This window comes from Leucoraja erinacea, chromosome 6, assembly GCF_028641065.1.
Source record: "Leucoraja erinacea ecotype New England chromosome 6, Leri_hhj_1, whole genome shotgun sequence".
NCBI lineage: Eukaryota > Metazoa > Chordata > Chondrichthyes > Rajiformes > Rajidae > Leucoraja > Leucoraja erinaceus.
The window spans coordinates 65,625,124-65,641,993 of NC_073382.1; the positions used below are offsets into that span (position 1 = coordinate 65,625,124).

Consider the following 16,870-nt stretch of genomic DNA (forward strand, 5'->3'; position numbering starts at 1 on the left):
TCCAATTTGCCACGAAGGTTGTAAAATTATATTTTGTAATTTTCCATCCTTCACATGAATTTTGTTATATTCACGCTTCACTAAGATACTTGCTTATTCAGGATCCAAATAAAATCTGTGGGTAAAAACTTGAAGAATGCCCAAACATGAAAAAGCCTACCAGACTTCTGTGCATTCAATTATCGTTCAATCAGCTATTAGGAGTCATAACTTTAGTAACCTGGACCTGCGGGTTTCCTGTACTCAGTCTCTGCCCCTCTATTCTCCTCTATCACACCTTTAAATCTACTTTTTTTTCACAGGGCTATTGGCTATCTGGTATTTCTTCAATATATGTGGCCTGATTCCAAATGTTATTTAATGTGATTGTGTGGTGTGGGCTGTGTTAAGTATGGTCGATAAGATTAACCCAAAATAGACAAAATTACAAAAGAGTAACAGCTCAGTTCATGATTTATATCTCGTATCTCATCAATATTAACCACAATACAGTTTTAAAATCAAATACTAAAACTGCTTTTTCAACATTTGTGTAGCTGTATGTAAACTTAATATTATTTATTTTGAGGATGGCAGAGTGTTTTTATTAATCACCCTAACATTCCACAGTAATTCAATCATGTAGTGTTGAGCTTTTATGTGCTACAAAATGGAATTTTGTTTTTAATCTCTTTGCTAAACACAACCAGGATCACATTTTGTGTGTACAGCACTTTTGGAAGCCACACTGTATATGCAACATCATCAATCAGCTTGTAACAAGAATCTGATGCAATGCTGGAGAATGATTCCAGCCTCAGCAGATTTTAACCAGAGCTGAAAACATTGATCAATTTTACATTGCTCCCCAGTGTAGTGTTAATCCAGCTTTGCTCATAGAACAATTCCTCAGTCCAAAATACTTCTAGTTTCTAGTTGTAAATAATACCTGTGAATTATGCATTACACAGCTCCCCCTGAAACAAGTTATGCATAATTCAATAATACATTTCATTATAAAACATAAAGACATAACAAATCTGCATTGAGGATGAATATTAATGAGTCAGGAATTTTTTTATTCTGTGAATGGTAGTGGTGGTTTGAGGCTAGATCAAGGGCAGCATGGTAGCGCAACGGTAGAGTTACTGCCTTCCAGCGCCAGAGACCCAGGTTCAATCCTGACTATGGGTGCTTGCCTGTATGGAATTTGTATGTTCTCCCCGTGACCTGCTTGGATTTTCTCCGGTATATCCGGTTTCCTCCCATACTCCAAAGACATACGAGTTTGTAGGTTAATTGGCTTGGTATAATTGTAATTTGTCCCAAGTGTGTGTAGGATCGTGTGGGTGTGCAGGTACCGCTGGCCGGCGCGGACTTGGAGGGCCGAAGGGCCCGTTTCCGTGCTGTATCTCTAAACTAATGAAGCCATGAGAGAGCAGATTGGAAGATCAGTTCAACAACCATCCCCATAGTTACATGGATGTGGGTGCGGGATGTTGCAGGTGATAAGAATATCTTCCTCTCTTAAAATAATTTAGTCGAACAGATACCCGTGGCACATAACAGGGTGTTGATTAGGACTCTGTTGCAATTATTCTTCCACACTCGCTTCTCGCCAGAGAACTGTGTTTTCCCACCTTTACATTCAAAACGGTTGTCTCCCTCTGGGATACAGACCAGACTCTTTCAAAATCAGAAGCAAGCTTCACCTTGACCTCATAAATGGCTACCAGGGTTGGGAGTATGCATAATGTCTGTAACATGGTAGCTTTGACATCATCCCTCACCAGAAGCATTTTGAACAGTTCACATCCCCCGCTGAAAACACGTAATCTGGAGTAGATGAAAACCCCGCTGAAATCCTCGAACTTGACAGTGAAGAGCTTTAGTCACAAATCCACCATCGCAAAATCCACGTTGGGAAGTGGATATACAAGAGGATTTCAGAGATGTTATAATCATGATCATCTTCAAGAAAAATAAAATCCAACCGTGTAAACTACAGAGGAGATACGCTGCTGTCTGTCACAGGGAAAGTCATTCAATACCTATTCCCAATGCCCAAAGAAATGCTACCTACAATGTGGATTCCTTCCACCAAGAGGCACAGTAGACATGATCTTCACCATGTGACAACATCTCAACAGGGTACAGCAGGAACCAACTATGGCCCTATTCATTTAAATCTTTAATTTTGACAACTGAGGGACTGAAGAGCCTTCTAAAATTTGTCTGGACACAGAAATTCATCACCATTTAAATTTTGCTTCACGACCGTGTGCGCCATAATTTCATTAAAGGGTCCTCAACAAAACCAATCTCAGTGCAAATTGGTGTCGTTCAAGACTGCACCATTGCTATATCTTTTTTTAACAATTATTTTTGTCACAATGCTATGTCTCACTAATGTTCCCACTGAGGTGGTACTAACCTACAAGACTAATGGAAATCTGTTCAACATACATCACCTCCACTCCAGCAGCAAGATCATTCCACCTCAGTAGTGATGCACTCACACAGCACCTGCAATCATGCATGGTGAAAGGCCACATTTCGTCACTGCCGATTTGTTCACTGAAGCACGACAGGATGGGGCATACATTCAAAACAAGATACTCTATTAACTCGATCCCTCTGTACAGCATTGTAAATCCACAATAAAGACTCATGTTAAGATCCTAGAAAATATGGATCACTTTATATCTCAGGTGAAAGCCTGCAAAGCCTGGCATTGAAGATAGGATCAGGTGACAAAGCCTGGCATTGAAGATAAAATTTCCCATCACCTTGAGTGCACCAGCACAGATTTTAGACACTTTAATAAATGGGGGCTTGAAAATCCAAACCTCGAAATCAGGACAAAACAATCCCCACCCTCCTATATGAATTTGAAGCTTGGATTACTAATATCAGGCACATCTAGGCATCTCTGTAAAATCCTTCCAATCAACTGAAAGGAAAACTGAAGCACAGTTAGCATCCTCTCGCAAACCTACGGTACCATTAAGGCCCACAATACATGTGGTCAGCCCCTTTGGTACGGACACATCACCCACATGACCTGACATTGGACTCCCAAGATTGAACTCAGGCATGGGAAAAGATTACCAGTAGGAAATAATGGAAGGATGTTCATAAATCGCCTTAAAAATCACAATGATCCCACTGACCATTCATCACCAATGACCATTTAAAATGGAGTTTTTCAGACGGCACTGACAAGCTTGAGTCCATATGTTGGATGCACATGTAACATCAGTGTAAATAGCAGAAAGAGCACATCACCTCTGCATACCTATCGCATGAGGCACTTCTATTTCATCTGTAGTCATCATTTATTGTCTTTCTGCTGACTGGCTAGCATGCAACAAAAGCTTTTCACTGTACCTCGGTACACGTGACAATAAACTAAACTAACTAGTCTGCTTGTCCGACATTGGTGACATTAGTCACGTGGCAGCCACAGAACTAAACTGGAAACAAATCATCCTCGATTCAAAAACCACCTGAGAACACAAATTTGTGCGGAGTGCCATCCTAAGCAATTTTAATCTGCTATTACATTCTTACACTTCCCATCTCCCCAGTAGTGCAATAGTGCGACTTTTAATACCTATTTCTTCAGACAGTAAATTAATCGTTGTGATTGTTATTTGAGATTTCACAAATTGCACTTCCATGATTATTTCCCTGTTCCCAGTTCTCACTGATACATCACTTAATTCACTCAGCCCTATTTAACATTCAGAGAGCACAGGCTGAGGTGATAATTGTTCAGGAAGCCAAGCCTCAGGGCAAAAAGACTAGCGGGACAGACTGCTGACAGGAAAATACTACATATTTTCCTTTCTCTGCTTGGATTTGAACTGTGAACACTTCTATTGAGTCCTTGATCACATGTCATGAAGTACAAAGAGGGTAGCTGTCAGCTCATATCAAGTTACCACAAGTAGAAAAAGTGGAGAGGAATGTGGTACATGGAATTAGCAAGATCCTTCTCGCATCACTCATTCCTGCATTAATAAATAAACTGCACATTTTAAGAAGCAATAACTGAAGCTAATACTGCTCAAGATGTGGCTCATCGTTTAAAGTGTCTCATTTCCATTTCCTTCAAGCTTTTTCTTGGATTATCTTCTCCATGAGATCCACTTACTCAGTCTCTAAAGTTCTTTTAAGTCTGTTGATGTTGTTAATTGCTTCTTCTCCTTGGAACTTTAATCACTGCAATATCCTCCCATCATCACTTTTATTTTTTTTAAGAATCCTTGTCACTATCCTTGCAAAACTGCTGTTCCATTCCAAGCCAATTTATGCCCTTGTAAATTTGTGTGATATTTTGAGAACTCCATATTTGCTTCCTTCTGCTCTCCAATGCAGCATGAACATAGATATTATAGTAAAATGCGAGAGCTTGACTGATGATAACAGAAACATACAAATGCTCCTTGACCCCTTAAACTATCTGCAACTTGTTGACATGATTGGTTATTCCTCCCTCCCACTGTCCAGCTGGGTGGGACAGAATTAATCTAGCTCCAGTCACTCTAATACCTCGAAGATTTTCCTTGGGCATCTGGTTATTTCTCATCCACATGATGTACCTTGACACATATTGGTGACAACTATCTCAAAGGTGTCAACATCTCTCCTGCTCTGTCCCCCATCTCCAAACTGACAGATTGCTTTTACAGTGGTGGATTAAAAATACTTTCACCAACATTGGGAAGCAAATTTTATCCTGGAACCATTATTTCTGTCCTTGTCCCTAAGAATTGACTATGATGAATTGAGCAGTTTGAAATCTTTGGGGTCATATTAGCCTAATAACCCCCTTTCACTAAGATTGTTTTCACTCCAGTTAACATATCCTGCTTCACTATCATGCACTGAAAACATTGTTCATGCTTTTGTTGTCACAAGGTTTGACTGTCTCAATTGACAAACTTGGTTTTACCAGTTCTACACTTTGATGCTTGAGACCATCCAGAGTTCGATTGGAGAGACAAAGAACTGCAGATGCTAGAATCATGTGTAGAACACAAACTGTTGGAATAACTCAGGGGGTCAGGCAACATCTCTGGAGGACATGGATAGGTGATGTTTCGGGTCAGGATCTTTCTTCAGCATTCTGACTCCTACCTCACACCTTGTGCCATTTACCTATTACTTTTGTGCTTGCTGGTCTATGCTTGCTTCCAGTGAAACAAAGTTTTAACGTTTCCCGTTGTATTCAGATTACTTCATGCCTTATCTTTACACATCCACCTATCCAAAACTCATCAAAATACTGCACTTCTGGCTTGTTCAGTATCCTAGCTTCAATTATTCTACGATTGAAGTCTTGCCATGAAACTGCCAGGGCCTTAAAGCAACAGAATTCCCTTTATTTTTTTCCATCACCTGCAGTTGATGTGGTGTATCTGAACTTTCAAAAAGCCTTTGACAAGGTCCCACATGAGAGATTAGTGTGCAAAATTAAAGCACATGGTATTGGGGGTAGGGTATTGACATGGATAGAGAACTGGTTGGCAGACAGGAATCAAAGAGTAGGAATTAATGGATCCCTTTCAGAATGGCAGGCAGCGACTAGTGGGGTGCCGCAAAGCTCGGTGCTGGGACCCCAGTTATTTACAATATATATTAACGAGTTAGACAAGGGAATTAAATGTAACATCTCCAAGTTTGCAGATGACACAAAGCTGGGTGGCAGTGTGAGCTGTGAGGAGGATGCTATGAGGCTCCAGGGTGACTTAGGTTGGGTGAGTGGGCAGATGCATGGCACATGCAGTATAATGTGGATAAAATGTGAGGTTATCCACTTTGGTGGCAAGACCTGGAAAGCAGATTATTATCGGATTGGTATCAGATTAGGAAAAGGGGAGGTGCATTGAGACCTATGTGTCCTTATACATCAGTCACTGAAAGTAAGCATGCATGTACAGCAGGCAGTGAAGAAAGCCTTCATGTTGGCCTTCATTGCGAGAGGATTTGAGTTTAAGAACAAGGAAGTTCTACTACCGTTGTGCAGGGCCCTGGTGAGACTGGACCTGGAGTATGATGTGCAGTTTTGGTCTCCTAATTTGAAGAATTAGGATCAGGTTAATTCCCGGGATAGCGAGACTGGCATAAGATGAAAGAATGGGTCGACTGGGCAGGTATTCACTGGAATTTAGAAGGATGAGAGGGTATCTCATATAGAAACATATAAAATTCTTAAAGGCTTGGACAGGTTCGATGCTGGAATTTTTTTTCCTGACGTTGGGGGAATCCAGAACCAGGGGTCACAGTAGGCCATTTAGGACTGAGATGAAAAAAAACGTTTTCACCCAGAGAGTTGTGATTCTGTGGAATTCTGTGCCCAGCAGTGGAGGCCAATTCACTGGATGTTTTCAAGAGAGAGTTAGATTTAGCTCTTAGGGCTAATGGAATCAAGGGATTTGGGGAAAAAAAGCAGGAACGGGGTACTGATTTTGGATGATCAGCCATGATCATATTGAATGGCAGTCCTGACCCGTAACTTTTCTATGTTAAAGATACAATATTTTTGCATGCAAAATAAGTTTATTACAGTAGATTTAGACATGAGTGAGTAGAACCTTTTCCAGATTGTTACAGACAAATAATGGACATAAATGGGCAGGATTTTGTGAAAATTTGAAGATGATCTGTTGTATACCTTATCATCTATTTAACACATGAACCAGTGGTACTATTGTGCTCTGAATTGATGGCAGAAACATCTGCCAGTTTGGAGTTAAGTATATTAAAAATAGTCCATGATGACATTATTTTGACCATGATACAGTTTCCTGAAATGTATACTGTCAGTGAACCACCTATCCATATACAATAGAGAGCCTCTTTTTCTGTGACTTCAATCATTTTCTGTTTTTGTTCCAGACTCTTAGTTCTATAATATTTTGTCTTATTTGAAGTGAGCCCTAAGGGATGTTTGGATGTGCACTTTATGAAATGCATGTAATGGACAGAAAATGATGGAAAAGTCAGTCAGCATCTGTAAAAACAATTTAATATATTGCACACATTCCTTCATCTGATATTAGGAAAGGTCAAAGCTAGAATTCTATCTTGTCTTTTCCTTTTATTCATGCTGAGTGACCCGTTGAATACGGCCAAAATATTCAGGAGTATATGCCAGTATTTTTTATTTTTAAAACCATGCTCAGCAAGTTGAAGAAATATCTGCATTTCTGAAACTAGCATTAAGAAGCCATACAGCACAGAAATGCTCTGTCCATGCTGACCACCAAGCACCCACTTATTTACAGTACTACCGTGTACTGTACTGTAATTTACAGTAATTAAATGTGCCACCATTTGGTCCATACCGTTCTAAACTTTGGAAATTTCAGTGCTCGTCAATACTTCTTAAATGTTGTGGGAATTCTACCACCTCCACCCTTTCAGATGGTGCATTCCTTTCCGTGTTCTCATACTTAAATATAATTAAGCCATTTAAAAGCCCATTACATCATAACCAAGTCACATCTAATTCATCTAGTATATACTTGGACTTTCAGCAGGGTTTGTTGGGCATTACTCTGGAAGAAGGACCTTTGCTTTAGCACTTCACAGCTTGGGGAGACACAGAAACATCCAAAAACGTTATTCTATAATTGCTGACATCTATGAATTCACACCCACTTTCAGCTTCAATAGAGCCTGGAAAAGTTAACACACAAAATGCAGGAGTAACTCAGCAGCATATCTGGAGTAACTCAGCACCTCTGGAGAGAAGGCAGCATATTTGGAGAAAAGGAGTAGGTGACGTTCAGGTCAAGACCCTTCTTCTTCAGATCTGAAGAAGGGTCTCAACCCAAAACGTCACCTATTCCTTTTCTCCAGAGGTGCTGAGTTACTCCAACAATGTGTGTCTATCTTCAGGGGAAATGTTAGATTGTTTAACCATTTCTTCTCAAGGTCAAAGAATAAATGAAAGATGAATTCTTGCCTGTATAGATTTGGCTCCAAGATTATGAGAGATCAACTATTGTTATTAAAACAATATTATAATAGCATTATAATATTAAAAGTGGTTAGAAATGAGATTGTCATTTGCGTTGGAAATAATGGTAACATTTACTCAGACTTACTTTGGATAATTTCTCTGCTGCAGTATGGGCAGGATTTCTGCATCCATGTTTGTTTCAGACAGTAGCAGCTCCCTAAATCTTTCTGCAAGAACAAAGGTTTAAAACAAATCCAAAGTATTTCATTACAACTGTTATGTTATTGTTGCTAAGCACCGAACCAACTTATTGCAATATAGTGCAGTGGTTACAGTCTTCAGTCCATACTAGCCAGTTTGTAAAGTCCATCATGATTTAACATTTTCCTTTGTGGTTTTTGTAAATTTAGGTAATTTTTATTTTCTATCCTGAATTTGTATATCTATTACAAAAATGAACAAAGCTGCATTAGGAATCAATCAACATCAATGACGGGACTCAGTTGGTAAAACAGCATCAGTGGAAAATAATTCAGTTCAATGGCCCTTCATCAGAACTGAAAAACTGAGTAAATATATTTTTTGCAATTTGAAACCTACTTTATTTTTCACTTTTCAATTAATTTAACTTCAATGGCCCTTAATATTGATACTTGCAACTAACTTGGATGCTGCTTAATCTGTTTCGAATTTCTCCAATTTTTGTTTATTGTTTTTTTGATTTTCAGTACCTGCAATTTCTTGCTCCAGTCTATATTACTAAAAGACTGATATTGACCACTTCCTGGTGTTCTGTATATTTATTTTAGAAAAAACTCTGCCACTTATGGCTGTGATTTTTGGCCATCTTACTCAGAGTCCCCCTCCGCATCGCAGGACAAGAAGATTTTTCTCATAGATGAAAAATAAGAGTTATTAGTGTTAAAAAAAATGTTGAGATTCTCTCTCCTGAAGGCCACGCCCCTTCCGGAGGGTCTATAAAACCCGGAAGTGTTGAGTGCCTCAGTCAGTCTCTGCAAGATGGGGGGAAGCGAGAGGGTCACGTCTTTCAGTCTAGCTGTGAATAACAGCTAACTCATGTCTACTAAACTGTGAGTAATTTTACAGACCTGTCAGTACCCTTAATGTGGTTTGAAAATATAGTTTGGAAATGCTAAAGCTGTGTTGCCTTTGGTTTGGAAATACTAAAGCTGTGTTGCCTTTGGTTTGGAAATGTTAAAGCTGTGTTGCCTAATTAAAATTGCCCTGCCTAATTAAAGTTGCCTTGCGTAATTAAAGTTGCCTTGCCAAATTAAAGTTTCCTTGCCTTCTATATAATTAAAAGTCTAATCTTGACCACTTCCTGTTTGCACTTTATATTAATTTTAGAAAAAAAGCTACCACGTACGGCTGTGATTTTTGGCCATCTTACTCAGAGTCCACCTCCGCTCATCAGATATTGAGGATTTTTCCCATTAATGAAAAATAAGAGTTATTAGTGTTTAAAAAATGTTGAGATTCTCTCTCCTGTCTATCACACCATGAAGGCCATGCCCCTTCTGGTGGGGGGGGACTATCAAACCCAGAAGTGTGGACGTGGCTCAGTCTCTGCAAGATGGAGGAGGGAGAGGTCACGACTTGCTGTCTTTAGTGGCCTTGATCCCTGCTTAAAATGGTATGAAACTGCACTTGAATTTGGTGGCCTTGCCCCCTGTTTGAAGTGGTAAGAAGCTGCACTTGAATTTGGTGGCCTTGCACCCTGCTTGAAATGGAATTTCAAAGAATAGCCGTGAGTCAACTGCCAGCCCACCAGCTGTGAGTGAGTGAGCTGTCAGCACAACAGGCTTGAGTGACTGAGCCACCAGCCCAAGAATCCATTTGGACCACAATGTCCATACTAGCCCTCTGGAAATCAGCCCATTCAGCCCACATACCAGCCCATTCAGCCCACATACTAGTGCTCCAGAAAGCCCCTCCCCCCCTCTGGCCACCAATATTGGAATTGGTGGAGAGGTGGAATATTGCATGGGGGAACCAGCCCTCCTGTGTGATGCTTGGGACCCAACGGGTCCCAATTAGTCTAGTAATATATAGTAGTGGATGCACAAAGTCCAAACCAGGTCTTGGGTAGTAGTCAGAGAGCAGAAAATTAAACCATGCCAAAACTGTTTTTACATAGAAGTTTCTCTTCAGCCTGGAATAGTTTTAATTTCTTGAAGTTCATCAATACTTACAACAGAGAAGCTGTAAATCACAAATGAGCTTAAGGGAAAAGGAAATCATTTAGCAACCCTTTAACTACTAAGGTTACAGGAAAGATTAGGGGGGTGGATCCAATTTTATAACTTGGTTAGTGTAGGACTCAGGAAACATTATAGCTAGTGAATTCAATTGTAAAGTTTTGGACTTACCTGTCCAATCTCCCAGAACACGGAGGTGGATGCCAAACGTTCTTCGGTTTTCTGCAGGACTCTAGGAAATAAAACGTATAAATATTTGTGCCATGAAATATCCAGCATTGTTTTACTCTATTACCTGTAAACAATTTAGGATTTCTGCATTCACATTCCCTAAATTAATTTTGAAAAACCATCATTGGGAAATTTCAGGTGTCAGCAAAAAGATTTCTAAAACTAATGCTAAACGCATCAGGCTGTGGGGAAAAAAAACAATCCAGCATTGTCTCCCACTCTTCTATATGTGGGGACAGCAGCTGAGAAGAGGGTCTCAGAACCCAAGATCTGCTCTTTGGCCGGGCATCAAAATTGCACTTGGACATGAAAATATCCATTTACGTCAGTAACTTTCAGCTTCAGGAAAAGAGATGAGAAACTGGAGAAGAAAGAACCATCATTCACTACAAATGAAAAATGCATTTTGAGGCAAATTGGGAAACTAAATAATTCTGCCATTGATGAACTAATATGGGTATTTGCCTTTATTCACATATCAAATTTCACTACAGCCTTCATGATTCAGCGGTAGTAAACAGATTTCATCATTAGAAACCAATTTTATTCAGCTCCAGTACCTTACTCATCTTACTCACCATTCTCCTCTACTCCAAGACACCAAGTTTTGTTCCGTGTGAAATACGAGAAAAGTTATGAAGGTTTAAACAATCGTGACATCAGCATGTCAGTTACCATGAAGATAACACCCCTTCCGGCACCCACTGGAGAATAAAATCCCGGAGGCGGGTCTGAGTAAACAAGCCGTGCTAATTAAGTCTGAAAGAGTGGAGTCGGGGAAGGCGCTGTGTGGAGTTGGGAGGTGCTGTGTGGTGCTGCGGCCAGTGGCCGCTGAATGGAGTTCACCCCCCCACATCCCCCCTTCCTTCCTCCTCACATACCCCCCTTTCCCCTTCCCTCCTTCCACCCCATCCCCCCACAAACCCACACCCTCCTTTACCCCCACCCCTGGTCTATCTATATCAAATTGATAACCACAATATCTGGCATAGAGTCATACAGAACGGAAACCGTCCCTCCAGCCCAACTTGTTCATGCCGATCAAGATGCCCGATCTAATCTAGTCCCATTTGCCTGTATGGACCCATATCCCTGTGAACCTTTCTATTCCATGTACCAGTACAAGTTTATTTTAATGCTGTGATAGTATCGTTTAGTTTAGAGATACAGTGCAAAACCAGGCCCTTCGAACGCACTGAGTCCACACCGACCCATAATCCCCCCCACACTAACGCTGTCCTAAACACATATAACCATATAACAATTACAGCACGGAAACAGGCCATCTCGGCCCTATAAGTCCGTGCCGAACATCTCTTTTCCCTTAGTCCCACCTGCCTACACTCATACCATAACCCTCCATTCCCATCTCATCCATATGCCTATCCAATTTATTTTTACATGATACCAACGAACCTGCCTCCACCACTTCCACTGGTAGCTCATTCCCCACCACTACCACTCTCTGAGTAAAGAAGTTCCCCGTCATATTACCCCTAAACTTCTGTCCCTTAATTCTCAAGTCATGTCCTCTTGTTTGAATCTTCCCTATTCTCAAAGGGAAAAGCTGATCCACATCAACTCTGTCTATTCCTCTCATCATTTTAAAGACCTCTATCAAGTCTTTGTTCACACACTGGGGACAATTTATAATTTTACCAAGCAACTTAGCCTACAAACATGTACTTCTTTGGAGTGTCGGAAGAAATCCGAGCACTCTGAGAAAACCCACGCAGGTCACGGGGAGAACATACAAATTACTTACGGACAGTACCCGTAGTCAGGATCAAACCTGGGTCGCTGGCACTGAGAGGCAGCAACTCTACCGCTGGGTCACTGTGCCACCTGCCTCAGCTATCTTCTCTGGCAGGTTATTCCATATACCCACCACCCTCTGTCTGTGAGAAAAAGTTATCCTTCGGGTTCATTTTAAATCTTGCCCCTCTCACCTTAAACATATGTCCTCTTGCTTTTGATTCCCAACCCTGGGTAAAAACTCAACCCCCTGCCCTCCAAGGCATCATGTTGATCCTTCTGCTACCCGTTTGCACCACCCACTAGTAGTGCTAATGCTTTCTGACTCCTCATGAACATCCAGTTCATGCCCGTTGCCTTATCGTATATTGCTGCAGTGAAATGAGAAACATGGAACTTTTGCCTCAATTTCCCATCCTTTCACCCATGTGCAATCCATCTTTCACAATCTGAAATGCTTTCTTCAATCAAGCCATTGAGACTGTTACAAAAATGTACGTCAGACTCCCTCCTTCCAAGAATTTCTTCTAATTCAGCCACCATTGAAACTGCTTCGATTGTTCACAATTAGCTTTGCAAGATCATACACAGCAAAGATCATTCTCAGTCTTGTGCTCATCACATGAACTGCAGAAATATCCATAGAAACTGCTCCTATCCATTTGCAATGCGCATATACAAAGATCATCATTTTTACAATAATGGATATGTCATTTTAATCAAAATGTTTGTGGTTAGTTGTGATCAATCCTCCCAGCCACGGGACATCACTGCAAGAATTACTCAGGGCAGTGACCTTGGCATGATCATCAACAGTTGGTTGTCAATGATTTACCTCCCATTATAAGATCTGAATTAGGAATATTCACTGATAACAGCATTTTGTCTAATTCCAATTGCAACTTCTCGGCAAATGAAAGTCCATGTTTGCAAGGGTAGAAACAGAGAAACATAGAAAATAGGTGCAGGAGTAGGCCAGACGGACCTTCGAGCCAGCATCACCATTCAATATGATCATGGCAGATCATCCAAAATCAGTACCCCGTTCCTGCATTCTCCCCATATCCCTTGATTCCGTTAGACCGAGGAGCTATATCTAACTCTTGTAAGGCTTGCAATGAATATCGGAGCAATATTCCAACCACTTAGCCTAAACTATCAGTGACATTACCATCACCAGGTACCCCATCATCAATATCATGGAAGTCACCACTCACCAGAAAACCAACAGAACCATGTACGTAAATATTATGGCAACAAGTGCAGGACTGGGGCTGCATGTCCGGAAACGAGTGCCTCTCCTCCGACACTTAAAAAAAAAATTCTACCATCTACTCAGTGGGACGAGGGAGTACTCTATTATTTCAGTAGCTTTCTTTAATAAACTGCAGGGGCAGCAGTTTTACACCGAGGATCAGTGATTAACTATGATTATTTTATTCTGTTTACCTTTCACAGATTGGTGCTATAAATCAGAGCAAGGAGTTCACCAAGTACAATTAATCAAGTAAGGTTAGTTCATAGAAGGGGTAGATAGAATTTTATCCATGAGTTTTACAATCCTTTTGAGTCCAGATTGCCTTATATAAATATTTTCTGAACATTCTCGGTTTTGAAGCTTCTAAAATATTCTTGCAAAAATCAGGAGCTACAATTTTCTTTATGCAGTCATCATTCTTTACAAACCTATCAGATTTTACACATTATGTTCTTCGTTAAGTGATAGGCAAAACAGCTTAGAATATTACGTATAAATATTAATATTTATCAGACTAACTAGGTACAGATCTTGGTGGGGCACAGAGGAATGGCAAGAGGGCAAAGAAGGGGGCAGTTATATGGTGGAAGAAGAGAGAGGGACTGGAGTTATGTAGATGCCTAAGATCGGAGAATCCAGTGTTTATGCTATTGTATTGTAAGCTACCCAAGTGGAATATGAAGTGTCTACGCTAGGCCTTCAAGGTCGGCAGAGGAGCGGTAGGTAAAGGAGTTCTTGATTGGTTGAGAAGGTAATTGTTTGGGAAATTTTCAGGTTTTATTTCAGAGGAGCGGGTGATTTAAAAACCAGTTGGGCCAGCCTGCAACACATACCTTCAAGGTCGGCAGAGGAGAGGCAGTTGAAGGAGTGAGTGCGGGGATTGGCTGAAGAATTTAATTAAAAAATCGGTAAGTTAGCGAATTATTACATTTATCAGCTAATGTAATCAAGGTTTGCTCTAGGGGAGCGGCCTTGTCAAGGGAAGTGCCTTGTGAGAAAAGTGCAAGTCTTTAGCTCAAGAGTCTTCAGCGAGGTGGCTGAGGGAGGACACTACTGGAGATGTGGGATTCAGGGACACTGCTAGTGCCTCTGGCTGCAACAACTGTGGAAAATGTGGCCAGGCTCAGCTCCTGAAGGACTGTGTTGGGGCACTAGAGAGGCAACTGTCAGAGATAGTAGAGTCAATGGATATGGGGAGAAGGCAGGAACAGGGTACTGATTGTGGATGATCAGCCAGGATCAAAGTGAATGGCGGTGCTGGCTCGAAGGGCCGAATGGCCTATACCTGCACTTATTGTCTATGGTCACATCGAGAACACCGGATACAGTAGATGAGGTTACACAAGGTGCATGTGAACCTCTGTCACACCTGGAAGGACTGCTGTGATCCTTGGATGTAGGATAATTAGGAGGTATACCCCCAAGCATAGAATCGTCCACCATTTTGACATACACCTACATTAAGCCTGCCAAGGTCTGCTGGATCACTTGGTTGCTGTCCATTTGAATTCCTCTTCCCATTCCCATACTATCCCTTCTGTCCTGTTCTGCCCATTGCTCCATGCAAACTGGAGGAGCAACACTTCATATTCCACTTACCTCCCAATTGTATCAACATTGAATCCTCCAACTACATAACCAACTTTCCTTTCTTTTCCCATATAACCCCTCCCTCATCCCGTGTCCACATGAACTTGCACCTATTTCTCCTCGTCCAATTTTTTCCTCTAACTTCAATATTCGCAGATCATCAATACTTTTGTCTCACAACTTGTCTTTTCATCTCTGGCCATTTGGCCAACCCTCTGCCTATCTAGCAACCCTCCTCACCTGTGTCAGCCTATTACTTGCAAAGCTTATCCTGCCTCTCCTCTCTTTTAGCTTTCTTTCTCCACCCCACCTCCAAAGTTCGGTCTGAAGAAGGATCCTGTCCTGATGCGTCACCTATCCATGTTCTCCTGAGATGCTGCCTGATCCATTGAGCTACTCCCACACATTGTGTCAAGCAGTTTCCTCAACTTTGTTTTCACTACTGGCATTCCGCTCCACCCCATCTCCACTCAAACAAACGCAATGATACTTCAGCCTCCTCTACTGTCAGACTCGTGGGCTGGTCCAGCCACAAAGTGAAAAGTCACTCAGAACTAGTACAAGTGTTCAGACATTTATATTTAAACACAGGTACATGGAAGCCTCTTCCTTGGTGAGAAGCATCAGATGACAGCCACCAATTCCATTGAGATTACATTGAGAAATTACATTGAGATCTTGAAAAAGGTAACAGTCTTGAAATAGAGGAGATGCAAGGAACTGTAGATGCTGGAATCTTGAGCAAAAAAAACACGCAAAGTGCTGAAGTAACTCATCGGGTCAGCAACATCTCTGGAGAATATTTTGAATCCGAATGTTGACTATCCTTAGCACAGCTGCTAGAACTGCTGCCTCACAGCATCAGGGATCAGAGTTTGATACTGACCTCAGATGCTCTCTGTTCAAGAAGGGACTGTAGATGCTGGAAAATCGAAGGCAGACAAAAGTGCTGAAGAAACTCAGCGGGTGCGGCAGCATCTACAGAGTGAAGGAATTAGGCAACGTTTCGGGCCGAAACCCGTCTGAAGAAGGGTTTCAATCTGAAGAAGGGTTTCAGTCTCAAGAAGGGTTTCGGCCCGAAACGTTGCCTATTTCCTTCGCTCCATAGATGCTGCCGCACCCGATGAGTTTCTCCAGCACTTTTGTCTACCTTTGGGTGCTTTCTGTGTGGAGTTTGCATGTACTCCCTGTGATTGCATGGTTTTCTTCCGGGTGCTCGGGTTTCTTCCTACATCCCAAAGATGAGCAGGTTTGCAGGTTATATGGTCTCTGTAAATTGCCGGCAGTGTAGGATAGTAGAGAATTGGTATAGGAACGGGTTGTCAATGATTTGGTGGGCTGAACGCCCTCTTTTCATGGTGTTTCTCTAAACTAAACATCTTGTTCAGAAGAAGAGTTTCGACCCAAAAAAATTGCTTAACCATGGTCTCCTGAGGTGCTGCCTGACCCATTGAGCTACTCCTGCATTTTGTGATTCAAATACAATTTGAATCCAGCCTTACTTTACCAACACTTTCAAGTCTATTTTAAGACTTAAAACCGACTAGGAAGTGTTGGTAAAGTAAGACTGGATTCAAATTGTATTTCTTTGTTCTTGTTCAACAGATCTAGCAACTGTTAAACTCTCACATGGCTTATAATTTATGAAAATGGCTGTGATATTCTCAACACTGAAAATGTGTGTTTCATGCACTGTGTAATAAATTGAACAGATGAAACCATCTGCAAACATTTAAAAGAAAATTAATTCACAGAAGAAAGATTCTGGGACAAAGACCAGAGACTCTCAAGAGGCTGCACACGCTGAGGAAATCTGAAAATATATGCATTCCCTTAGATGTGCTTGCTACTCATTGAAAAACC

At 41.2% G+C, this 16,870-nt stretch overlaps 1 protein-coding gene across 4 annotated transcripts in view; it reads right to left on the reverse strand.

The window, feature by feature from the left end:
- The window catches only part of LOC129698249 (NADPH oxidase 4), a 128,894-nt gene that overhangs the window by 30,976 nt on the left and 81,048 nt on the right, over positions 1 to 16,870 (reverse strand). For all 4 annotated transcript variants that reach the window (XM_055637264.1, XM_055637265.1, XM_055637262.1 and 1 more), the window contains 2 exons: positions 10,345 to 10,405; positions 8,100 to 8,181 (listed from right to left, as the gene is read on the reverse strand). In XM_055637264.1, the coding sequence (XP_055493239.1) occupies positions 8,100 to 8,181; positions 10,345 to 10,405 (143 nt within the window). The remainder of the gene's footprint in view (positions 1 to 8,099; positions 8,182 to 10,344; positions 10,406 to 16,870) is intronic.